The sequence below is a fragment of the Phyllostomus discolor genome, chromosome 6, assembly GCF_004126475.2.
Source record: "Phyllostomus discolor isolate MPI-MPIP mPhyDis1 chromosome 6, mPhyDis1.pri.v3, whole genome shotgun sequence".
In the NCBI taxonomy this organism is placed as follows: Eukaryota; Metazoa; Chordata; class Mammalia; order Chiroptera; family Phyllostomidae; genus Phyllostomus; species Phyllostomus discolor.
Genome location: NC_040908.2, coordinates 109,753,280 through 109,780,875, shown reverse-complemented (window position 1 = coordinate 109,780,875; position 27,596 = coordinate 109,753,280). Strand labels below are relative to the sequence as shown.

Genomic DNA, 27,596 nt, shown 5'->3' with positions numbered 1-27,596 from the left:
GACCCTGTTGTTCTCTCCAGTGAACTCTCCTGTGAGGCTGGGAGTTTCTCCCGCCGTCACAACCCTCCTAGATTTTTACAGTTAGAGGTTTGGGGCTTTATTTCCCTGCACTGGAACCCTGGGTTGCGTGGTCTATCTGGCTCCCCATTTGTTCCTCTTGGTTTATTCACACACAAATGTGGGACTACCCGGTTTGTCAGCCACCTCTTTCCCCAGAGTCCTGTCTTCAGGCTGCCTGTCTCTACCCCTCCTACCAGTTTGGATGAATGTTTCTTTAACTCCTTGGCTTTTAGACTTCCATACAGTTCAATTTTCTGGCAGTTCTGTTTATTTTTTTGTTTTTAAATTTGCTGTCCTTTCGGTTGTGCAAGGAGGCAAAGTGTATCTACCTACACCTCCATCTTGGCCAGAAGTCTGAATTGATTTTTTTAGACTTTACTTCTTCTTAGAGCAGTTTTAAATTTACAAACACAATTGAGAGAAAGGCACATAGATTTCCATTATACCCCTGTTCTCACACATTTATAGCCTCTTTTATCATCAACATCATTTATCACAGTGATACATTATTTTGCCAAGGGTGAATGAATCTACATTGACACATTGTAATTACCCATAGTCCACCGTTAAGGTTCACTCTTGCTGTTGTAGATTCTGTGGGTTTGGACAAATGTGTAATGTATGCAGAATTATAGTATCATAGAGTATTATCACTGCCCTAACAGCCCTCTGTGCTCTTCCTGTTCACTGCCTCACCCTATCCTTACTACCAGCAACCACTGATTCTTTTGTTTTGACTCCATAGTTTTGCCATTTCCTGCATGTCATGGCATCATGCAATAGGAAGGCTTTTCAGATTGGCTACTTTCACTTAGTAAAATGCATTTAAGGTTCTTCCATGTCTTTTCATAGCTTGATAACTCATTTCATTTTACTATTTAATAATATTCTAATGTCTGGATATACCAGTTTATCCATTCACCTACTAAGGGAGGTCTTTGTTGCTTTCAAGTTTTGACAATTATAAATAAGGCTACTCTAAAGATCCATGTGAAGGTTTTTGTGTGTGCAGATGTTTTTCAACTCCTCTGGGTAAATACCAAGTAGTACAATTGCTGGATCGTATGGTAAGGGTGTGTTTTCTAAGAAACTGCTAAAATGGCTGTACCATTTTGCATTTCTGCCAGCAATGTTTGAGAGTTCCTGTTGCTCCACATACTTGCCAGCATTTGGTGTTGTTGAACAGTTGGTTTTTGTATATTGACTGTATCCTGAAGGATGAAGAAACAACGGGTGGGAAAAAGTAGGTTTACAGTTGTGAGTACATGAAATGCATTGTTTATACTTGTATTATTAATTAATTGTGTTTTTTCCCCATGAGAACAACTGTAAACTTATTTTTCTGTATGTAGAATATCTTGCTAAACTCCTTTATTCTAGTACCTCCCTAGGGTTTTCTATAATCATAATGCTTGTGGAAAAGACTTGACTTCTTTCCTTCAAATTTTTATGCCTTCTATTTCATATTTTATAAAGATTTTGTTTATTTTTAGGGAGAGGGGGAGGAAGGTAGAAAGAAAGAGAAACATCGATGTGTGAGAGAAACATCAGTAGGTTGCCTCTCACGCGCCCCCAACTGAGGAGCTGGCCTGCAACTCAGATGTGTGTTCCCTGATCTGGAATCAAACCAGTGACCTTTCAGTTTTCAGGATGACACCCAACCCACTGAGCCACACCAGTGAGGGCTCTTTTATTTCTTTTTATTGAATTGTCTTGGCCTTCTTCAAGCACCATGCTGAATACAAATAATAAAAGACATAGCAATTGTTCTCTCTTTCTCTATTTTATGAGTGGGCAAGATTGATAAATTGGCCTTTTCATCAATATGAAATGCCTTTTACTCTGGTAGTGGCTCTGACTTGAAGTCTGCTTTGTCTAATTTTTATATAGCTTTTCCAGCATTCTTATGATTAGTGGCCACAGTATATAGTTAGGTGCTGCCTCTTTTTTTAACCTCTTCTTACAGTCTCTGCCTTTTAAATGAAGTGCTTAGTCCATAAATATTTGATGTTATCAGTATGGTAATTTTAAAATTACCTTTTTGAAAATTCTCTTTTTACTTCTTTCGAGGGCTTCTTTTGGATTAGTTTTAAATTCTTATTTCTTCTGTTGGATTTTTAGTTATCTACCTTTGCACTAGCTTTTTCGTGGTTTCTCTGGGAATTATGGTAAATTATACTACATTGTTAACTTTCCACAATGTACTGTGAATTAATATTAACAAACATCTATGTTTGCAGTTAAAACCCTGGATTTGGTCATTTTTATAGGGCTTCGTCTTCAGTTTTTCTTGCTATGTCAATCTACTTAGTGAAATTCTGAATATTATGACAAAAACCTTAGGCAAAAACCACATCTTGGTCATTTATTTTGGATTAAAGATACTTATCTCCATTCTCATTATCTTCATGCCAGTGTTAAATAATGTAACTCTTAATAGCATGTGAAAGAGTTAGATATGGACAATAGGAAGCCAAAAGGACTGTTACAAACACTCTGCTATGTTCCTCAAAGTTCAGAATTTTCACATTCTTCAGCACAGAGGCAAGGATTGTTTATTCACCTTTGCTTTGACTTTATTTGGTCTGAAGAAGCATTTTATAATCAGCATCAGGTTTTACTGGGAATTTTCTCAGTAGATTGCATTTTCAGTGATGTTCTTTGGGAGATAGGCTGCTTTTTTGATGTTTGTCCATCTCATTAACACAGAGGTATCTATAATTAGAATTAGAAGTCTATTTACCACAAACACTTAAGTATTTCTAGTTCTATGATATTAGTATTGTCAGATTTTGTAGTACTTCTTGAAATTTTTTCTTACACTGTCTTACCCAACTTCTGAAAGTGGTATCTATTCTTAGTAATATCATTAAACTGTAAGATTCATCAGAATACTCAACATTCATATAGCAGATCACCTGAGTGCTGGTGTCTACTTATAGTCACTTAAACATCTGATAAAATCTGTAACACCTATGAATTATGAGATGTCATGTAATGTTAACTTGAAGAAGTTTTGGTTCATGGTGTATAAGAAACATGAGTACAGTTATCTTTTAAATTAAGGTTTGAAATTTTGATTCTGAAATTGGAAGATGGAAGCAGTTTCTTATGCTTCCAAAAATATGTAACTGAATTTATATTATATACATTTATATGCATATGTGTGTCAAAGGTAAATATTTGTAGAGTTCATATGCTATTCAAAGAATTTGTTAAAGCCACACAGCATATTTTTTCATATACACAAAGTTCAACTTAAAACCTTCCTTTTCTCTGTAGGTTAAATAATTGTAAAGTGTTTCAAGAGCCAATGAGGAAATGGCTCAATGCCTCAGTCAGGGAGAATTCCAGTAACATCTGCAATGGAGAATTATGTGGAGATGGGAAACAGAAGAGGCCAAGATTGGAAGAGCAGGTGGGGGAGTAGGATGTTAGGTCAGATAAAATAAAAACACTTACGTGGAACTTAACAAATTTTTTTTATTGTATGTATAGCACTTTAATATGTGATAATATTTAAGAATACGAAATAGTTGATCAAATTACCTGTGGTCTGAAGAAGAGGGATGATATATATTCATGTCAATAATGAAATGAATGTGGCAGAGCTTTATAGAATATTCTTGTTCTGAGAAAAGACTAGTTAGTATTTTATGGTTCAGGCCTGCAGAGTAAATGAGGCATCTTATGGTAGAGTTTTACCTTATTTTTTCAGGCTAACCTACTGTGAGGTTGTGTTTGGAATGAAATTGTAGAAGAATCAGTTCTGCTATTTAAAGTTATTTTTTTTGCATTAGGGATTTAAAACAGCTTTATTTTGAAATAATTTTATAATTAGAGAAAAATGGTAAGAGTAGTATAAAGAATTTTTTACATTGTTCTCCCACATTCATTAGTTTTTCTGTTATTTAGTCTTTGGAGTTGTGTGTGTGTGTGTATTTTTTTCTCCCTGAAACTTTTGAGAATTACTTGTAAACATCATGCCCCTTTACTTTTAAATACATTAGCATGTATTTCCCAGAACAAGTGTATTCTCTTATACAGTGACAGTGTAATTATCATATTCAGCAAATTTAATACAATATTCTTGTGTAATATACAGTGTGCATTAAAGTTTTTTTGCCAGTTTTATAACAATTCTCCCTCTCCCTTCATCTAGGATCCAGTCAGAATCATGCATTACATTTAATTGTCATATTTCTTTAGTCTTCAGTCTGCCACAGTTGCCCAGTCATTCTTTGTATTTCATGATACTGATGAAAAAAAGCTTAGCTTTTTTTAATTTTAACATTTTAAGGAATGTTAAAATTAAAATTTCTTTTAAATCATTGTTTGAATTTCTTTTTTATAATTCTCTTTTCTTTTTGGACTTGCTGCCATATTTTAATGTACTGCTTTGGCTTTCTCTGCCTATAAATATATGGTTCCTTTTGTTTCATTTCACTTAGTTGCCAGGGAGATACAGGGTTGGCCAAAAAGTTCCTTTGTTTTTTTCTGTAAGATGGCTCTAGTAGCACTTAGTTGTCTTTAACTTTATTGGAAACAATTTTGTTAGATTGGGTTGTGACAGCTGTCTATCAGCCTGCATTTAAAAAAACTTATCAGCCCTGGCTGGTGGCTCAGTGGATTGAGTTCTGGACTAAAAACCAAAGGGCTTCTGGTTCGATTCCCAGTCAGGGCACATGCCTCGGTTGTGGGCCAGGTCTTTACTGGGGGGGCACATGAGAGGCAACCACACACTGATGTCTCTTCCTCTCTTTCTCCGCCTTTCTCTTCTCTCTAAAAATAATTAATTAAAAATTTTTGAAAAAACATCAAAATTGGTGAATTTTTGTGTAGCCATTTTAATATTGAAATTGGAAGAAAATAAGCAACATTTTTGGCATATTATGCTTTATTTTTTCAAGAAAGGTAAAAATACAACTGAAACTCAAAAAATGATTTGTGCAGTGTATGGAGAAGGTGCTCTGACTGATTGAATGTGTCAAAAGTAGTTTGCGAAGTTTAATGCTGGAGATTGCTAGATGATGCTACATGGTGAGGTAGACCAGCTGAAGTTGATAGCGATGAAATCAAGACATTAACTGAGGACAGTCAACATTCTATCATACGGCAGATAGCCAACATACTCGAAATATCCAAATAAATAAAGTTATTGGTGAAAAATGTGTCTTTTATTTTATGGGAAAAAGTAAACGGACTTTTGAGGCCAACCCAATACTTTTAAACTTATTCGAGTTTTCATTTCAAAAATGGGTTGAGTTTTTTAAGGGGATCAGAAAGGACAGAACAAAGCTCAAGATATTACTATTACTTCATTGATAGGAAGCGGAGCTAGTGAGCCAGAATAGGAACCTTTTACCTCCTGACATTTCTTGACTTGCTTTCTTGAATGATTTATTGTGAAGTAAGTAATGAGTTACAATCAATTAAGAGTTTGTACCATAAATTTTGGTATAAACAGGCAGGATAATGAACTATAATGAGCATCAGTTTTGGGGCTTGGCAGAGACCTCTTTTGAATCTGGGTGATACTTGTTACTAGCTGGGTCGTCTTGACCAAGTTATTTGTACCTTAGAGAAGAATTCAGGCAAAATGTACATACAGTGCAGGTGTTTCTGCGAGCATTAGAGATAATGAATGCAAACATAGAATAGTTGCTTGCACATAGGTAGTACGCATGGTTACTTTGTTTTTACAAAATTATAGGAGATAGCTCTAGGAGGGATCTTAAAAATCACCCTGATAATGAAACCTCTGCAGGAAGGTTCACTGACTGTTACTGCCCTATTAGAGTGTAAATTCCTTGAGGATAGAGACTGTGTATTTTATGTTCTTTAGAGTATATAGAACACAGTGATGGACTTCAGATACTTGGAAAATATGGCTTGTGTACAATGTCAAGTAAATCATTTTATGTAATTTTAAATATTGCCAGTAAACCTTTGAGAGTCACATAGCTCTTAGAATTTGAAAAGTGTAATTTCGGGCTTTTCAGGCTGTCAATGGAAATACGGAAAGAGGTTTTAGAAATATAGTGTGAGGCAAAAGTAGGTTTATGGTTGTGAGTATGTGAAACATTTTATTGTATTGTTATTTATTAATTGTATTATTTTCTGTATGAACAGCCATAAATTTACTTTTGCCCTATCCTGCATATGTAGTTTCTAAATATTTATAATATATTCAATACTAAGAATGCTTTTAAGCAGATATAATTAAGCTGTTTTTATATAGCTTTTTAGTATATGTATGTTCAAGTGCCTCTTCAGAGTGAATGACTTATTTTTGGCATAACTGTTTGTATTAGCCTTCCTTTCTTTGCTGCTTTGTACACCTACAATATCCTAATGAGTAGACTTGCTTTTTAGTTCCTTCTTTTGGGGCACTTAAAACTCTTAGAAAGATTGACACTTCATGAGTTTTATTCTTTTGTGGAGGTCTTCCAAAGAACAAAGAGAATGTTTACTTATGTATTTTATTTTATTTTTTGATATATTTTATTGATTATGCTATTACAGTTGTCCCATTTTCCCCCCTTTATTCTCCTCTGCCCTGCACCGCCCCTTCCACCACCATTCCCCCACCTTAGTTCATGTCCATGAGTTGTACATATAATTTCTTTGACTTCTTCCTTTCCCATACTGTTTTTAACCATCCCATCTATTTTATAGCTATATTTTTTACATAAGTACAATATAATAGGTACTTACATATTTTAAAAACTCATTTTATCTTACCAATTACTATATGGGTCCACCGGACAATTTTATTTATAATCCTAAGGTGCATTTGGGGCTATTAGTGATCTTATTTTTCCTATATTTTGCTTTTTCATCCAAGGAATTATTTTATCATTACTCATCAGTTATTCTCAACTGTGAAAAAAAAGAGGTTGAAATAATAAGAAATAAGATGGATGGTGAATTACTTAGAGCAGAAGTTGACCAACGTTTTTGTAAAGGGTAAGACTAAATAAATATTTTAGGCTGTGTGGTCCACATATAGTCTCTGTGTCATGTTCTTGTTTAAACAACCCTTTAAAAATATAAAAACCTTTCTTATTCTTAGCTCTCACCATACAGAACATATTCAATTAATGTTGGTATTATACAAAAATAGTTCATGGGTCAGATGTAGCCTGTGTACCAGAGTTTGCCATTGCATTTTCCCATAGTTTTCATATTGTGTTGTCCAAAGGGTTATGTCATCTTTCAAGAAATATACAAGGAGACTGGGGACATCATCTTAATTGTATACTGTTTACTTTATTGAACAGAATTGGGAATTCAAAATTTTTCATATTTGGTTTATAATGGCTAAGAAAAGAAAATTGACAGAAAAACAAGTTTCACAATCATTGCATGAATCAAAAAATAAATACAAAGAGGAGAATAGCAGCTTTCTAGGCTCTAATGATGACGAAGTTGACAATAGAGAAGTAAAATCTCAGACTGTGGACCTTCAGGTGATGATCTCTTAGGAGAATTTTCTCCAACTGAAAAGAAAAGGGAGAGAGATGATTGAGCAGTATATTTCTAAGGACCAAAAGAAAATGGTATTCTTACCTATTTTATTATTCAACAAGGAGGAAGTGATCATCAGTATTTTGTGACAAAATCTTGGACATGTGGTAAAAGGATGTATTCTTTTATCTTATGTTTGTGCTCTAAAATTGACTGGATACAGCGTGTAAGTGGATATTGATGAAAGTTGGTATTTATATGATGGCAATAGGTGTATAATGAAAAAAATTAATTGGATGATTCTAAACAGTGTTTATAAATCTAAAAGTGACAATGTTTTGCAAATTATGGGTCAAAGAAGATGGCCATCCTTTTAATAACAAATCATGAGCCCTTAAAAGTTTGGTTACATTTACACTATGGAATACAACTTGGCTGTAAAAAAGAAGACAACTTTACCCTTTACGACAGCATCTATGGACCTGGAGAACATTATACTAAGTGAAGTAAGCCAGTCAGAGAAAGACAAATACCATATGGTTTCGCTCATATGTGGAATCTAATGAACAAACTAAACAACAGGTAAAATAGAGACAAACTCATTGAGAGCAGTTGACAACTCTGGGTGGGGGGGATAGTTAGGGGATGGAGGGATCAAGCAAAAACGAAAAAGGACTCATGGAAATGGACAATAGTGTGGTGACTGTGGGGTGGTGAGGGGGTGGAAGTGGAAGAGTGTATAAGGGGGACAAATGGTAATAGGAAAAAAACAACTAAAAAATGTTTAAAGAACACTAAGAAAAAAATGTTTCAAAATTTCAGGGTTTCAGGTATTGCATATTGATAATGCAATTGCCAGAAAAAGAACCAGAAGTAATGATAAGCGAGAATCTATTTTAGAGATGTGTTTAAAATCAGGAGTCAGATTTTTAAGATGGATGTATTCTACATTTAGCCATGACAGTTGCTGAACAGTTGTTTTCAGAGAACTTCACTCATTTTGGGTATGTATAATTTGAACCCTAGGGAAATGTGGAATGAATATTTGCGTTCACTTATTAAAAATTCTAATTATTTTTTACTCTATTCTTCTGAACTTTTATTAAAATATATGTGTGTATATGTATATATTGATGCATCGTAGTAATTTATTACTGAATGTCAGTAAGAATTATAGGTCTTGCTCCCACCTCGCACACTTTAACACTCATTTTTAAAATTGAAACCCAGCATTCTTTGGGATGGATTGTGTTGTACTGGGGTGTTTTCCCCAATAATTAAACACAGTTAATACATGGCTCTTATGAAGAGTTTAATATTTGTTGTTTTCATTTTTATTCTAGAAAATGTTTGTTTAATGGGATAGGTAAATATTTGAGTAGACTGGGGTATTATTTTAAATCACCAAAACTGCGGTAGGATGTTTTGAGATCATCTACTTCAACTGCCTCATTTTACAGATGAGAAAACAAACAGTATAAAGGCCAGTTAATGTCAAGACAGAAATAAAACCCAAGTGTCTTGGATGTTAGCTTCATGGCTTTGTTTTTAAATCTTGTGTTGTTTTTTGGAAAATGTATATATGGTTAAAAAGAGTCCCTTTGGTCTCAGATAGTAAATGATCATGGCTGCTTTTTGTTGTTGTTACCAATAATAAAGAACTAGTTTCTTGCAGGTTTCCTTTCTCTGAGTTGTGCCTTGTAGTAGGCTCTTGACTGTTACTGAGGAAGGACACTTTGAGAATAGCCTTAAAAAATTTGCTGCTGCTTTTATTATTAGAATGTTATGAAGAATTTTATCTAATATGTTATTTCTAAAGACCGGCTCACATGTTTTACTTTCTCAGCTGTTTTAGGTGTTTTTTTATTTTTTATTTTTTATTTTTTGACAGTACTACTCAGTGTAACTGATCATCTGATCATAGTTGGGTTGTTTTTTTTTATGTTTTTAACTCTGGCTGTCATGAATTCAGATCCAAAATTAAACATGTAAATTTGTATATTATGTTCCAGGGTTTCTTCTCAGTATTTTATTTTATGGTTTGCAAATAAGAACCTTTGCACTTGGAAGGTATCAACTACTGTGTCAAGCCCATTTTGAGAATAAGAGTCACTAAAGGAATGATACAGTTGCACAGTGGATCTCTCTTTTTTTTTTTTTAATTTCATTTATTTATTTTTAGGGAGAGAGAGAGAGACAGAGAGAGAGAGAGAGACAGAGAGAGAGACATCAATGTGCGGTTGCTGGGGGTTCTGGCCTGCAACCCAGGAATGTACCCTGGCTGGGAATCGAACCTGGGACACTTTGGTTCCCAGCCCGCGCTCAATCCACTGAGCTATGCCAGCCAGGGCTCTGGATCTCTTGACAATATAAAGATTGCAAAGACTTTTGAGTCATTTGTTTTTTCTTAAATTGTCTTAGTCCCAGAGAGCTTTAAAGTGAAAAAGTCAGAATATTTACTTAGTCCCATCTTTTACAGTGGGTCTTACTCAGTTTTACTTAGAAGCCTTACTCATTTGCCAAGAGCTTGTGTGTGATGAAAGATGGAGGTCGGGGATGACAAGGCTCTCTGGGCAGATGACTTCTTGTATAGTTATGAGTAAGACAATAAAAGGTCATATCGAACTACTTCCTCTTGATTGAGATCCTCGGAGTCTGTAATGCAGACAAATAGCAGTGTGTTTTCTGAACTTAGCATAATTCTGGACTTAAGACAATTGGTGGAATAAGGAACACCAGAAGTCCATCCCTCTATAAAAAAACAACAACAACAACAAAAAGTGGCCAAAACTCTCAGAATCTACTTTTTCAGGATTCTGGAAACTAACCAAAAGATCATAGCATCCAGGGGAACATTTAGTCCAGAAAAATCACTGACTCTTGGTTAGAACAGTGAACTTTATGGCATTTTAACTTACTCTGGTCCCATCCCCTTGCCCTTCAGCTTAGTGGTAGCCTTGTAAATAACAACCCATGTACTTGGTACTGATACTAGTATAGAGGGAGCAGAATGGACCACATCCACAGTGAACTGTAATTAATTTGATTTGATCTGTCTGGTGGCTCCCTGGAAGACTTATACAAAAGACCTGTATCTCACCTAACTTGAAACTCTTCCTGTGCTAAAGTGGCTTTGCTGGGAGTGTTTGTCAGAAATATTTAGAAGCAGATGTACTAAGTCATTGCTGTTTGAAGAAGGGACAGCAGTTGAGGCCAAAAAAAAAAAATACACTAACTAAAAGCTTGGTAGGAAAGGGAATAAGGGCTTTGAAATTCTCCAACCTGGTAATCTAAAAGACTACACACTTGACCAGGGCTGTGCATGTGCTTGGGAAATAACAGAAGGTCCTCTGATCTCACCTCTGGCTGACCTTGAGGTTCAGTATAAGCAGGAAGTGAAGGCAAAGGCAGAGCTGTGAACTGCCTGTCTGAGAGTTGAAGGCATGTCCCAACATGTGGAGCTCATCTGCAAAGACTGGGAGAAGTTTTTAGTTCCAGGCTTTTAAGGAAATCTCTTTCCAATCACTATCTGACCACTAAGCTAATAGAACAGAGACTTCAGTGGTCACACATATCAAAAAATAACAAACCACAGTATTCGGAAGAGTCATTAAACAAGGAAACAACTACAACAAACAGTAATGATAAACCTTGAAGAAGGGAAAATGATTGCTAGAGTTGCCACATTATAATATTTGACACTCGGTTTTCAACAAAAACTGTGCAGGAAAGAAAGGCCATTTCCCAGGAGAAAGGAAAAGAAACTGCCCCTAGGAAGCACAGACATTGGACTTAATAGATAGACTTTAGGTAAACTGTCTCAGATATACTCAGAGAGCTAAAGGAAACCAGGAGAATTGAGGTATTTCCAAATAGAAAACATCAGAGAAATTATAAAAAGGAGCTAAATGTAAGTTATATAGCTGAAAGGTATAATAACTGAACTGAAAAAAATCACAAGTGTTTTAATCGCAGATTTGAGTAGGCAGAGGAAATAATCAGTGAAAACAGGCCAATTGAAATGTCTAGTTTGAAGAGTCGAAAGAAAAAAGGAAAGAAAAATGAACAGAGCTTTAAAGACCTATGAGATACCGTCACAGTGTACCAGCATATGTACAATGGGAGTCCAGGAGAGAAAACAGAAGGGGTGGAGAGGATATTGAAGAAATAATGCCTGAAAACTTTATAAATTTGATGAAAACCATTCATCTACATATTTAACAAGCTCAGTGAACTCCCAAGTAGGATAAATTCCAAGTGAAGACATACAATCAAACTGTTAAAGACAAACAACATCATAACAGCAAGAGAAGCAACTCATCACATAAAAGGATCCTTAAGATTATAGCTGATTTCTTACCAGAAACATGTGTCAAACCTATCCCTACAAGAAATGTTAAAGGAGTCCTTCAGGTGGAAAAGAGGGTATGAAACAGTCATTCAAAATCACAGTAGGGAAAAACACAGGTAAAGGTAACTACATAGGTAATTATAAAAGTCAGTATTGTACATTTCATTTGTAGTAATAATTTCTCCTTTTTTCCTTCATATAAAAGACAACTGCATAAAACAAAAGCTGCAAGCCTATGTTTATGGGCATATTATATATAAAGGTATAATTTGTGACAATAACAATGTAAGGAACAGGAGTTATCCACAAACAACATTTTTCTATACTATTGGAAGTAAATTGATATTAATCCAAACTAGGTTGTTATAAATTAAGATGCTAGTTGTAATTTCCAGTGCAGACACTAAGAAAACAACAAAAAATAGATAGTAAAAGAAATGGCATAATAGCAAGTTTGTGTTTAACATGATAACAAACTTAATTAAAAGGCAGAGATTTGCAGAGTGGATAAATAATGATCTAACTATTGATGCAAGTGTACAAATTGTTAAAAGTAAAAGATTAAAAAAAGGTATATGCAAACAGAAACCAAAGGGAGCTGGAGTTGTAAAACAAGGTTAAATAGACTTAAGATGAACATTGTTAATGGGAGATACAAGGGCATTGTATAATGATAAAATGGTCTGTCCATAGAAGGAAATAAAACAATTATAAACTTGTGTGCACATAACAACAGAGCCTCAAAATACATAAAGCAGAAACTGACAATTAAAGGAAGAAAGTTCAGCAATAGAAGTTGGAAACTTCAATACCCTATTTTCAACAAAGAATAGAACCAGTAGATAGAAAATTATCAGGGAAATAGAAGACTTGAACAACACTATAAGCTAACTAGACCTAACAGACTTAAATAGAACATTCTACCTAGCAATAGCAGAATACACATTTTAAGTGCATGTGGAACATTTCCTTGTATAGACCATATATTAGTCCACAAAACAAGTTTCAGTATATTTTAAAAATATATTTTAAAATATTCAATATTCAATATATTTTAAAAATATATTGAAATCATACAAAGTATTTTGTCCAACCACATTGATAGAAATTAGAAACAGAGTTAAATGGGAAAATTCACAAAGGTGTGGAAATTAAAGCAACTGAAAAATATTGAAAATATCTAAGCCAGTCTTAGTGAGTGATGTGTGTGTGCAGTTTTTAAGCACAGTATATATACATTAATAAGTTTTTATTCATGTACTTGGAAATTTAAGAAGAGTTTTGATAGTTGCAATGAGTTCTAGTTTTAGGAATGTATTGTTCCAGAGTTTTATTCTTTATTATTTGTTTAAATATTTTACAGTCATAAGAAATATTAGATAATCCCCAAATCTATCTATTGTATGGTTTTTTCCCCTCTCATCAGATTTTTTCTGATTATGTTTTATGTGAATTAATAAAATTGGCCTATATTTTCTGTGTATAAGTTAGCTGGCACTTACAGGATCAGATGTATACTTGATGTATTTTAAAGGGAAAAGGTTATCAAATATGTTTTGTGAATAAGTGGCAAATTTCTTTATTTCCTGTTTTGATTCCAGATCATCAGGTGTTAAAGGTGGGATGATCCATGATATTTAGTAAAATATGCTATGTTGTTTATTAGTAATAATGGCAGTTTAAAGATCTTTAGTGGAGTAATCAGAAAATGTTAAAGCTAATTCTGAAACTCTTAAAAATTATTCTCCCCTGAGAGTTGGCATTGAGAGTCTTATTTCTAATTAATGCTCATTTGTTTCTCTCTCATTCTATTTATTTCTAATGGAAATTTAATCAAAATATTTTCCCCACCACTAAAGGTTAACATTTTTTAAAACTTTATTTTTACTGTCGACACTATTACAGATGTTCCTATTTCCCCCACTTTGCCCACTTCCACACAACGCCCCCCACGACCTTCTCTCTGGCCATCACTACACTGTTGTCTGTGTCTGCGTGTCATGCATACGTGTTCTTTGGCTGATCCCGTCATCACCCTCTTTCATCCAGTCCCCTCTCCTCGCTCTTCTTTACAGCTGTCAGTCTGTTCCATGTACACATGCCTCTGTTTCTATTTTGTTTCTCAGTTTATTTTGTTCATTAGATAAGTTTTTTAATAAGCCGCAGTAATTTTAATGTTTTAGAAAGGTAACAGCTATTTTTTGGTAGGGAAAATTTTAGTTTTCTTACTCTGTTAATATGTCAAAAGGCTAGATAGCTTTTTACATTTATCTGAAAAGACAAATTTTCATGTAGCAGAACTATTTTGAGCATGTAGATCAAAGGTTCTTCACATATTTACAAAGCTATTTGTATGGGATACAAGTTAAACTTGAAATATATGGCACATGTTAATTTCTTTCAGGAGAAGGAAGCCAACACCCTTTTGGAGCCATGAATATTGTCCGAACGCCATCTGTTGCTCAGATTGGAATTTCAGTGGAACTATTGGACAGTCTGGCTCAGCAGACGCCTGTAGGTAATGCTGCTGTATCCTCAGTTGACTCATTCACTCAGGTAATGTAATGCACATTTTCTTATGTTCTAAAATACTTAAAAATTATATTCTATACTTTAAAAATTATCCTGGTGTAGAAAACATACAACAATATAGGTAAACACATAGCGTGGGCAAAAGTAGGTTTCTAGTTGTTTGTATGGAAAATAATACAATAATTAATAAATAAGAAACTGTGTTTTGTGTATCCACAGCTATAAACCTAATTTTACTCCATCCTGTATATGACATAAGTTATTGGCTTCCATGGACATTTTCAGCTGGTCTGATTTCTCTATAGGTATTTTAAAATTTGTAAGTGCTTTTATGAGACAAAATGTTTGTATAGCAATAAATATGGGCTTAATTATAAGTTTTTCTCTTTCCTTCCCACAATTACTATGATAGACAGTGGGTACATAGTTGTGAACCTGTTAAGCAAAATCCTTGTGCTCGTGGAACTTAAAGGGTTATAATCCTGTAAGGGTTGACTTAACAGCTGTGTAGCAGAAGCCTGAGAAGGGGAGGAGGGTCTAGGCAAAGGCAGAACTAGTGCAAAGGCCCTGCACTAGAAATCTGTTACGTTTGAGGAATAACATGAAGGTGCTTGTGGCTGGAATAATGTGAGCGAAAGTGAGACATGGCAGATGAAGCTGGAGATAATGGGGGAGGTGGCTGCAGGATAGATCATATGGGACTTCATTGCCTTTTTTAAGGACTTTGGCTTATATTCTGTTTCGAGGAGAAAAACAAAGAGTTTTGAGCAGAAGAGTAATATGATTTAAATTGAATTTTGAAAGGATCACTTTTGCATGGATTTCTATTTTCATTTCTACTTTATGCCCAAACTCTTCCTAAGTGTAAATTCCCATTCAATATATTTAAACATAGCAATTTAAAATTTGTCTTTCCAAAGCATCTCTTTTGGAAATCTTTTTTTGTTGTTGTTCTAATGCTGACTTTTTGTCTTGCACAGCTGTCGTCAAGGTATTTTACGAAACTACCTTGAAAGATTTTACAAAATATTTCATTAAAAAATCATTAGCATGTAATTCTGTAACATAACAATATCACACTCAAACACACCATGTGACACACCATGAGGTGAAATGTTCAAGTTAAAACTGTAAATTATTACACCCATATTATTACCCTACCAGCCACACTGAAGCAGGTGTTACATCTGCTGGACCCTGTTTGTCATGTTGTCACATATGCTTAGGTTTGTTTCTGGGCTCTCCCTTTTATTCCAATTAGTTTATTTGCCTGTGCCTTTGCCAGTAACAGTCTTAATGCTTGATAAGCCAAGTCCCTTCTCCTAGTCATCAAAATAGGCTTAAGTATTCTGCAGAATAATTGTAATATCATATGGAGCTCCATGAAAAAAACCTTGTTGGAATTTAGATTGGAAATAACACTGGTTTTATAGGTTTGGGCAGAATCACTGCCGTTATTACATTGTTTCCTACCTGTGAACGTGTTTTATCTTTCCACTGAACATGGTATTAAGTCCTTTCATTTGTTTTCTTTTCAAGAGTGTTAGCACATTTTCCACAAGTGTTATCAGCTTGTTTTAACTTTTTTTTTCTAGGTATTTTAAAGACTTTGTTTCTATTCTGAATTGGATCCTTTAAAATTTAATGTATAAAGTTTTTTTGTTGCTAATGTGGAGGGTTGCCCTCCCTCCTTGCCCCCACCTCTTGCTGATACTGATCCTTTAGTGCTCTTACTGGACTCTGATATTATTGGGTTGGCCAAAAATTTTGTTTGTTTTTTTGTAAGATGGCTCTAGGAGGCTTGGTTGTCTTTAACTTTATTGGAAACAGTTTTGTTACATTGTATTGTGATAGTTGTCATATCAAAGTACATTTAAAAAAAAAACTTACTGACCTGGGTGGTATGGTCCAGTGCATTGAGTGCCTGCTTGCAAATCAGAAGGTCGCCAGTTCGATTCTCAGTTGGATCACATGTTTGGGTTGTGGGCTGGTCCCCAGTTGGAGGTGTGTGAGAGGCAACCAATTGATGTTTCTCTCGCACATTAATCCCTCTCTCTCTCTCTCTTTCTCCCTCCCTTCCCCTCTCTCTAAAGGTAAATAAATAAAATCTTTAAAAACATAACGAAAATATCAAAATAGGTGAATTTTTCATATTAAAGATGGAAGAAAATAAGTAACATTTTTGGCATATGTTGTTTTATTATTTCAAGAAAGGTAAAAATACAACTGGAATACAAAAAAAGATTAATCAGTGTACAGAGAAGGTTCTGTGACTGATTAAACTGTGTCAGAAGTGGTTTTCGAAGTTTCATGCTGGAGAGATCTCGCTGGTCTATACTCCACGGTCGGGTAGACTAGTTGAAGTCAGTAGCGATCAAATCAAGACATTCATTGAGAACAATCAACGTTCTACCATATGCGAGACAGCCACCATACTCAAAATATCCAAATCAATAAAGTTATCGGTGAAAAAAACATATCTTTCATCTTACGGAAAAAACTAAACAAATTTTTTGGCCAGCCTAATAGTCCAAGTGTTTTAATAGTAGTTTCTTTTGGATTAAAATACCTTGGTATTATTCAACAAAAACCCTAACGAGATATTTCCTCTCATGTTAGAAAAGAGAGAGCAGGAGACTTATTGGCTAGTTTTGTGTTCCTGAGAAAGTAATGTTAGGAAGATTATTTTTGAGTGAATTAAAGGTAGTATTATCTTTAGTAGTTCATTTACTTCTGGGCTTAGTGCTTAAACCAGATGTGAAGGATATGTGGATTTGCCCATTTGAAGGTCGATGAAAAGAAACAGGTGAGGAAATAGAAGAAATGGAACAGTGTTGCCTTTCTCTTTACATTTGATGGCAAGTAACCAGTTGTTCCTTTATTTAAGTTTTATCTTTCTGGCAAGAAAAACATTTCTTAGACATGGTTACTGCTTTATGTGAGAAAATAGGTTGGTTTGAGGAGGGTGATTTTTGAGGAGATGAACATAGTTGAGATAGACAGAGAGATACAAGAAGATACTTTGAAGGAAAAACATTTTCTCCCCAAAATAAATTGTTAGGAATATAAAATATTTGGTAACAGAAATTCTTTGAGATACAAAGAAAGTACTAAAGGCAGACTTTTATTTTTTTTGTGCCATAATGTCATTTTATAACCTCCCTTAACTTTCAGCATTAAATTGTCTTAGAACTCAGTTCTTAAAACTGAGTTAACGCAGGAATATCTTAAAGTTTTTATTTATTTATTTTTAGAGAGATGGGAAGGGAGGGAGAAAGAGAGGGAGAGAAACACACTGATCAGTTGCCTCTCGCTTGTCCCCAACTGGGGACCTGGCCCGCAACCCAGGCATGTGCCCTGACCTGGAATCTAACCGTCAATCTTTTGATTTGCAGGCTAGCACTCAATCCTCTGAGCCACACCAACCAGGGCAATATATTTAAAATATTAAGGTCTAAATGGAGTATTTAGTATAATACACTAACCTATTCATTATTAACTTTCCAGTTCACACAAAAGATGTTGGACAACTTCTACAATTTTGCTTCATCATTTGCTATCTCTCAGGCCCAGATGACACCAAGTCCATCTGAAATGTTTATTCCAGCAAATGTGGTTCTGAAATGGTATGGGGCATTTTTTGTGTCTAATATTTTCGTAACCATATGTGTTTTTTGCATGTGAACATGTTTCTTACATTTAAACATTCTTTTATTGTGGACATTATACATTATAATTTGCATGCCATTAAAAAGTATGTATTACAGATTTCAGAATACGAATGGTTCTTACCCTAAATAATTTCGTATAGTAGCCATTTTGAATTTATAAAGACAGGGCAATACAATTGTCTGTGTTTTAGAGACCACAGTTAAGGAGTATAATTATATATATGTATAAATACAGCATGTGTGTATGTGTATATATGTATCTATATATAATACAACTATATATTATTTTATAGCTTATATATATACTATACAGCTATATATGTATTTTAATGATTTTATTTATTTATGTTTAGAGGGGAAGGGAGGGAGAAAGAGAAGGGGGGAAATACCAATGTATGGTTGCCTCTTGTGCCACCCCCTACTGGGGACCTGGCCCGCAACCCAGGCATGTCCCCTGAATGGGAATGACCCCTTGCTTTGCAGGCCAGCACTCGAATCTACTGAGCCACACCAGCCAGGGCAATTTTTGTATTTTGAATTATAAGTACCATATATGAGGCTTGCGATGTCAATCAAAACTTAATTTTTTGTAAGTTTAGAATGATTTCACCTAAAGAAAATATATGTAAGTCATCAGGGTGGTTTATAGTGCACCCTGTACATGAATGGTTAATGAATGTATTTCCCCGGCTTTCCCATGTTTTCATTTTTACAGGTATTTCTGTTCACTTTGACTCTCCTAGTGGTGGGGGAGTGTATAGAGAAAGTTTATTGAGAAGCCATAGCATGGTGAAGCATGAATAGCACTGAAATACATGAGATTTGAGCTATATGACCTTGAGTCTATTACTCTCACGTATTTGGCTGTGAAATAGGGAAAGAAGAGTTAGATTTTTTTTTTCTTCAGGTCCCTTAATAAAATTTATTAAGATTTATGCTTTTTGATATGAGAAGCAGTTATACTTAAATCACTATGTTTGCTATCTTTTTATAAATTAGTAATTAAACTTTCAGATTAACTTTTTAGCTTTTTACATTCTTAGCTTTTGCGAAATGATGTAAAATTGTCTGCTTTTTAATAAATCATTTGAAAAATTATGAAAGACTTAATTTTCTTGTAAATGTGTTTTTCTTTCTTTTGTAGGTATGAAAACTTTCAAAGACGACTGGCACAGAACCCTCTTTTTTGGAAAACATAATTTGAATAAAATAATTTTTAATGGATTCTGAAATTTGTCATGTTTTGAAAATAAATGACTCCATTTAAAAGCATGAAATTAAAAGGGTCATGAAAGCTAAGTTTAAAAACTGCTTAGTGACTATGAAACATAACTAAAATATTTATAAAAAATTAAAGACATTGAAAATGAAAATATGTTTCTCATTCATGACTACTTCCCCTTAAGCTTAAAATATTCAGAGGCAAAACATTTTGTTTTGGCTGTGATTCATTTTATACTTAAAAATAAAGTATATTTACAATGATAGTGTTCCAAATAACATTGCATTTATAATCTTTTATTTATTTTTATACTAGTTTGTTAGAATAGTTAAAATCAACCATATCAAAATTTGGGGAAAATTTTTAAAATATCAAATATATAGTTTTACATATGAGAAAATAATTTTCAGGTAGGATTGCTTAGGATTATGGGTTTTTTTTTCTTTTTTTTTTTAACATTTTATTTTATTTTATTTTATTTTTAGAGAGGGAAGGGAGGGAGAAAGAGAGAGAGAGAGAAACACCAATGTGTGGTTGCTGGGGGCCATGGCCTGCAACCCAGGCATGTGCCCTGACTGGGAATCAAACCTGCGATGCTTTGGTTCGCAGCCCGCACTCAGTCCACTGAGCTATGCCAACCAGGGCGGTTTTTTTTCTTTTAATACAGGTTGGCTGTCAGTTTCTTATATCTGCAAATTCATATATATGTATTTATTTAACAAAATTGCCATGGTTAATACTGATGAGGTTTTATTTAATATTGGTAATGTTGTTAGACATTTTTGTTAAGAAAATAGGATTCATTATCTTGTGTGTGGAGATGAAGCTGGTATGTCATTCAGAAGGGAACTCGGACTCATTTGTGCTGGCGACTTCCATTGACCAAAACCATCAGGATCTCACCTGTAATCAAAGCTACATTTGTTAGCTTGCTTTACCAAGCGAGTGTATGTATAAGAACTGTGTGGTGACTCCAAAGGAAGAGCACATACAGGAGTTTGGGACCTGGAGTTGTTTTTGGATTGTCTCAGTAGAGATTGGTGAAAATTTAGAAAGTAGAAAGTTGCTGGTATAGTCACTCTCTTTAAGAACATTTGAACCTATGCAGAATTATTGTTAGATCAGTTTATGGTCTTGAAACATGCATCTGACTGAGCTGGTGTTAAGATTTTGAGGTTAGGTAATGTTTTGCATTGTTAAAGTTTGGTAGACTTACCAAACCTTTATTGCAAGTTGCACATTTTTGCAAATTGTACTTTCTCTTTCAATTCTCCATTCCCTTCAGGTCTTTCTTCAGCCTAAGTCAAAGGATAGCCCATTATCTTCTGGAGTTACAATCAGTTCAGATTCGTATTGCTATTTACTGTGTGTCAAGTATTCAATGATATGATTAGTTTCAAGCCTTTATGCTAACAATAGTTGATCATTGATGAATCATGTGACTTGATAGTGGGCTACACAGCAGTAGTTAAGACTGCACAAAATGTGTCAGCCAACTGTAATAAAATCAATAGAAGCAGAATGATTGTTTACTAGAATGCAAAGCCAGACCCTAGTTATAAAAACATGTCCTACAGTCCACCTGGGTATAGTCTAATTTTCCCTTAGCCTAGTCAGAGACTGTTCCATATGTCCAGTTATCTTTATAGAGTTGCAGCAGGAAGTGTTAAATACAAACTGCCACTTGGCTTGCAGAGAGGAAATAAAATGCTATGTGATTGTCCATAACAGTTCTAGGTAGTGAATGTAAAGGGGTTGGTTGGGCTTGCACAGCAGTGAGTCAAAACTAGAACCACTTGCTATAGCACAGGACGAGTCCTAAATTCGGACATCCTTTTCTAGTTGTATTCTTGCTGTTGAAGTAGGTAGTCTTGCATAGTGTGCATAGAGAGTCCCCTGAGTAACCAATATATGCTTCATTTTGGAACTTCCTGGTTATCCTTTTCAAGAAAACACTACACTGAAGAGAAAAGGGCTTTAAATATCTGAACGTCTCTTCATTATTTCAAGTATGTAAGATGTGTCTAAGTTTAGGAGGTAGATGAAAGCCTGGTGTTGACATAAGTAATCCCTGGTCAGTTACATATAATACTAGGAGTATAAATATATTTTATAGCAGGGATGAGCCAATAATTGTTTCCTTACGGTTGGGCACATTCTCGCAGTTTAGTTCTTGCATTGAAGTCTGAGAAATGTTAGGAGAAAATGACTAGCTCCAGCATTGCCCCCTCTCCTGGTGAGCTTGGTTCTGGAACAGTGCTATAATGATCATAGCATAAGCATTTTGTTGACTTGGAGAAAAGTTCCAGTTTTTACAAGAATGAAAGTTGGGACAAATAATGTGAAGAAAATTCAAATATCAGATGGGATCTTTGGGAGGGAATTGATCTCAGGAATTTAAAGGAATGAATATTAAATCTTTTATGGTGGAACTTGACAGATTCAGAATTGCTAGGGTCTGAGGAAACTGCTGAAAATTTTTGCATTTCCTTTTTTTAAGATTTTATTTGTTTTTAGAGAGAGGGGCAGGGAAGGAGAAAGGGAGAGAAACATCAGTGTGTGGTTGCCTCTTACGCGCCCCGCACTGGGCACCCGGCCCACAACCCAGGCATGTGCCCTGAGTGGAAATTGAACTGGTGACCCCTCATTTTGCAGGCCCGTGCTCAATCCACAGAGCCACAGCAGCCAGGGCAAATTTTTGCATTTCTTAAAGTAACCAATAAAGATGACAGAGGACTAAGAATACAATGAAAAAGATGTAAGAGTATATTAAGAAAACTGTTGGATGATTGATCTCCAGGAAGTGCCAAACCATAATAAGCAAAAGAAGGAAAAGGAGCAAAGGTATCAGAAAATTAACCTTTTTTTCCTGCTTTGACCAGAAGCTGTCTACTTTTTGTTGTCATCTGCTTGACTTGAGGGTCTTGGTGAATGGTCTTTGTCCAAAGATACTGGCTTCTGGAGGATTCCTAAGAATTATATGTTTAAAGACTCCTTCCAGAGCGGTGGTCCAACTGTCTGGAGAAAATATTTGTGATTTAGATGGGAAAATGAATCCAGAATCAGTGTCTTGGAGTTTTATTGCCACGGTAGTTGCGTAGTGTCTATTAGGCTAATTTTTGATTGAGGGCAGTTTTTCTCTGATGTCTCTTCCAGAAGACAGTTTGCTGAAGATTGAGGATGTTAAAGACAGTAATGTTTTTGTAGAATGGAGGAGAATGGAATCCGTGATTGAGGTATAGCACAATTAATTTGTAAGATTATTATACGTTATAATTACTACAAGACTCAAATGTATTATGGACAGTGATTGTCTTTAGGCTGTAAAGTATATCTATTTGTAGACAGTTATTGCATCAGTCTGTACATGAACATGACCTTCTTTTTTCTTTAAATATATTTTATTGATTATGCTATTAGATAGTTCCATTTCCCCCATTCACTCCTCTCTATCCTGCATGCCCTCTCCCACCCACATTCCCCGCCTTTAGTTCGTGTCCATGTGTCATAAGTTCTTTAGCTTCTACATTTTCCATACTATTCTTGCCCTCCCCCTGTCTATTTTCTACTTACCATTTATGCTACTTATTTTCTGTACCTTTTCCCTCTCTTTCCTCCTCCCACTCCCCTGTAAATAACCCTCCATGTGTTCTCCATTTCTGTGGTTCTGTTCCTGTTCTACTTATTTACTTAGTTTGTTTTTGTTTTTGGTGCAGTTGTTAATAATTGTGAGTTTGCTATCATTTTACTGTACATGTTTTTTATCTTCTTTTTCTTAGATAAGTCCCTTTAACATTTCATATAGTAAGGGCTTGGTGGTGATGAACTCTTTTAACTTGACCTTATCTGAGAAGCACTTTATCTGCCCTTCCATTCTAAATGAAAGCTTTGCTGGATAGAGCAATCTTGGATGTAGGTTCTTGCTTTTCATCAGTTGGAATACTTCTTTCCAGCCCCTTCTTGCCTGCAAGGTCTCTTTTGAGAAATCAGCTGACAGTCTGATGGGAACTCCTTTGTAGGTTACTGTCTCCTAATCTCTTGCTGCTTCTAGGATTCTCTCCTTCATTTTAATCTTGTGTAATGTAATTATGATGTGCCTTGGTATGTTCCTCCTTGGGTCCAACTTCTTTGGGACTCTCTGAGCTTCCTGGACCTCTCAGAAGTCTATTTCCTTTGCCAGATTGGGGAAGCTCTCCTTTATTATTTGTTCAGATAACTTTTCCACTTGTTGGTCTTTCTCTTCCCCTTCTGGTACCCTTATAATTTGGATGTTGGAATGTTTAAAAATGTCCTGGAGGTTCCTAAGCCTCTCCTCATTTTTTTGAATTTTTGTTTCTTCATTCTTTTCTGTTTGGTTGTTTCTTTCTTCCTTCTGGTCCACTCCATTGATTTGAGTCCCAGTTTCCTTCCCATCACTATTGATTCCCTGTACATTTTCCTTTATTTCACTTAGCGTAGCCTTCATTTTTTCCTCTAATTTGCGACCATATTTAGCCAATTCTGTGAGCATACTGATCACCAGTGCTTTGAACTGTGTATCTGATAGGCTGGCTATCTCTTTGTTGCTTAGTTGTATTTGTTCTGGAGCTTTGGTCTGTTCTTTAGTTTGGGCCATTTTTTTTTTTTATGTTGACATGCCTGTTAACGTAGTGAGGGGTAGAGCCTTAGGTGTTCACCCAGGTGGGGCAACCCACGTCGCTGCATTATGCTGCTGTATGTGGGGCAGGGGTCCGAGAGGGAACAATGGCGCTTGCTCCCCTTTCTGCTGGATTTCAGTCCCTCCTGCTGCTTCCCCCAAGCAGACTGGGCCCTTCTGATGCTGATTCATGTGTGGGTGGGTTTGTGTATGTTCTAGGACCCTGTGGGTCTCTCCAAAGAACTCCCCTGTGAGTCTGGGAATCTCCGGGCACCTCAACCCCCACAGGTATTTTCAATCAGTGTTTTGAGGCATTATTTCCCGGCTCTGGAGCTCTGGGTTGTGTGGTCTGTCTTGCTCCCCAGTTTCACCTGGTTTATCTGTACTCAAATGTGGGACCACCAGGTCTGCCAACCACCTTGCATGCCATGCACCTCCACATTCTGCCGTCTTGCTGGGTCTGCTCGCTGCCACCCGGTGCCCAGGGTGTGCTAGCCACCGCTTTTTTTTGCCACGACCCATCTCTGTCCTGCAGCCCTACTCCACCCCTCCTGTTGGTCTGGATGAATGTGTCTATTTTAACTCCTTGGTTGTCAGACTTCTATACAGTTCAATTTTCTGTCAGTACTGGTTGATTTTTGTTTCTAAATTGTTGTTGTCCTTATTTTGGTTGTGTGAGGAGGCACAGTGTGTCTACCTACATCTCCATCTTGGCCGGAAGTCCTGAACTTGTTTCTTTTTACCAGAAATGTACACTGTCATTTGCTATGGTCTTAATGTGTTATGTCCCCACAAAATCCATACATTGAAATTCTAATGCCCAGTGTGATGATATTAGGAATTGGGGCCTTTGGGCAGTGATTAGGTCATAAGGGTAAGCCCACATGAATGAAATTAATTTCTTAAGAGGACTGAGAGCTACCTTGCTTTTTAAACAATGTGAGGATACATGGAGAAGTCTGTGATAGATGGACGAGGGCCCTCACCTGACTATCCTGGCACCTTGATCTTGGACTACAGCCTCCAAAACTGTGAGAAACTAGTTTCTGTTGATTAGAAGCTACTCAGTCTGTGGTATTTTGTTATAGAAGCTTGAATGGGCTAAGATACATTGAAACATTTTTATTAACAAATTTTACTTGTGCATAGTTTATCTTAAGTCTGAACTGCACATTTGCCAAGATTTCTTAAGTTCATGTTTTTGAAGAGTTCTTACAATAGTTTTGAATTCAATAAACTTTGGAAAATGCCAAACTTAATTTCTCCTATTCTTTCATACAGGGAAGGAAGCCCAAAGTATTTAGACAGAGAAAGACATCTTAACATTTTTATATGCCTTAATTTCTGGGGGAAAGACAAAATTATGAGTTGTCAGAGGAGATAAGTACACATAAGTAAAAATGTTCAAAGGCAGGAAGTAGTCTCAGCCAGTGTCTATGTTTAGTATACTAAGAAGAATAATAACAGCATTTACTATCTGTGCCCAGTAGATCCATTACAAAGAATGTTTCTAAGTTACTTTTTTTAATAACTTACTGCAGAAAAAAACCATGAAAAGATAAGTCAGGAACTTTTTTAGAATTTAAAATAATGAGGAGGTAGTAAACCCAAATGTGTATTTCATATTTTCACAGTTGTGATGATGTATATATACCCAATAAGGGCATTGTCTTCTGAATGTTACTGTATCAATTGTCGTGTATGAACCTGGAACAGATCCTTATAAATGCTGTTTCTAGATTTCAAATACATTGCTAATAGGTTCTGCCTTATTACTTTCTGGTTCTTGTATTTGCATCATCAAAATACAATATGTGAATAATTAATTGAAGAAAGGACTGTGTTAACTCCATAGCTGTTAAGACTTTTATTTTTAGGTTTATAATCACTAAATAAAGTGATCAAATAATATTGCATTTCTGTACCTTCTATTTTCATAACTTACATACACACCTGCTTTTAGCTTTTGCCTATATTTTTAAAAAAGGCTTTATTGAAATATAATTCACATACCATCAAATTCATTCTGTACAATTCTGTTTTTTAATACATTCACAAGTTTCTGTAACCATCATCACAATCTAATTTTAGAATATTTTTATCCTCCTTAAAAGAAGCCCTGTACTCAGTAGTTAATCCCCAGCCCTCATAAGTGCAACCCCACCCCCAGCCCGAAGCAATTACCTACTTTTTGTCTCTGGATTTGCATTCTGGGGTATTATATAAATGGAATACATTTCGTGACTGGCTTTCTTCACTTTTCACGATTCATCCATGTCATAGCATGTGTCAGTACCCTTTCCTTTTTATTGCTGATGATACTCCATGTATGAATATACCACATTTTATATGTCAGTTAATGCACACTGGGCTATTTTCAGTTTTTAGCTATAATAAGTTAATGCTGCTGTGCATGCTCATGCACACATTTGTGGGGGTTTATGCTTCATTTCTGTTGGGTATATACTGAAAAGTGGAGTTAATTGGGTATGTGGTTACTCTATGTTTAAACTTTTTGAAGAACTGCTAAACTATTTTCCAAAACAATTGCACCATTTTACATTTCTATTAGTGTAGGAAGGTTTCAGTGTCTCCACCTACTTTCCCATGTTAGTTACTGTCTGTTGATGGCCATTCCATTTGGTATGAAGTGTTATTTCATTCTGGTCTTGATTAGCAACTTGCTCATAACTAATGATATTGAATATCTTCATGGACTTACTGGCCATTTGTTTATGTTCTTTGGAAAAATGTCTATTCAAATCCTTTGCCTATTTTTTAGTTGGATTTTGTCTTTTTATTGTTGAATTGTAAGAGTTCATGTATATTCTGGGTACAAGTTACTTATTAGGTAAGATTGATGGTTTGTGAATATTTTCTACCATTCTATAGATTGTCATTTTCTTGATGAGAGTTATTTGCAGCACAAAAGGTTTTAATTTTGGTGTAGTCCAATTCATCTAAGATGGGTTCACTGGTGAAATCTGCCAAACCTATAAGGAAGGAATTGTATTGATTATCTACAATCTTTACCAGAAAATAGAAGCAGAAGAAATACTTCCTAACTAATTCTGAGGCCAGCATCATCCAAATACCAAAACTAGGCAAAGGCATTACAAGAAAGTAAACTATAGACCAATATCTCATGAACACAGATGCACTTTTTTAAAATAAAATATTAGCAAATTGGATCAAACACTACAGCCAAGTCAGATTTATCCCAGTTGTGCAAGGCTGGTTCAACAGCTGAAAACCAGTGAATGTAATCCATCACATCAATAGGATGAAGAAGAAAACCACACAACTGTAGCAATGGATACAGAAAAAGCATTTGACAAAATCCAACAGTGATTCACAGTAAAGACTCTCATTAAACTAGGAATAGAGGGGAATATTCTCAGCCTGAAAAAGAGTATCTACAAAAATTCTATAGCTAAGATCATACATAATTGTAAGAAACTAGAAGTTTTTCTGCTAAGATCTGCAACAAGGCAAGGATATCTTGCCACTCCTTTTCAGTATTGTGCTGAAATCCTAGTTAATGTAACAAGAAAAGGAAATAAACAGCAGTAGATTGGGAAGAAAGAAATAAAACTGCAGATGACATGATTATATAGAAAACCTGAAAGAACTGGCAAACTGGAACTACTAAGT

General features: G+C 35.3%; 1 protein-coding gene across 1 annotated transcript in view; it reads left to right on the top strand.

The window, feature by feature from the left end:
• HIKESHI (heat shock protein nuclear import factor hikeshi) overlaps positions 1 to 25,440 on the top strand; it is a 42,981-nt gene extending 17,541 nt beyond the window's left edge. Inside the window, exons 3-5 of the mRNA XM_028517344.2 lie at positions 14,286 to 14,437; positions 17,921 to 18,039; positions 19,229 to 25,440. Coding sequence (XP_028373145.1) covers positions 14,286 to 14,437; positions 17,921 to 18,039; positions 19,229 to 19,283 — 326 coding nt within the window. The 3' untranslated portion in view covers positions 19,284 to 25,440. The remainder of the gene's footprint in view (positions 1 to 14,285; positions 14,438 to 17,920; positions 18,040 to 19,228) is intronic.
• The last annotated feature ends 2,156 nt before the right edge of the window (positions 25,441 to 27,596 follow it).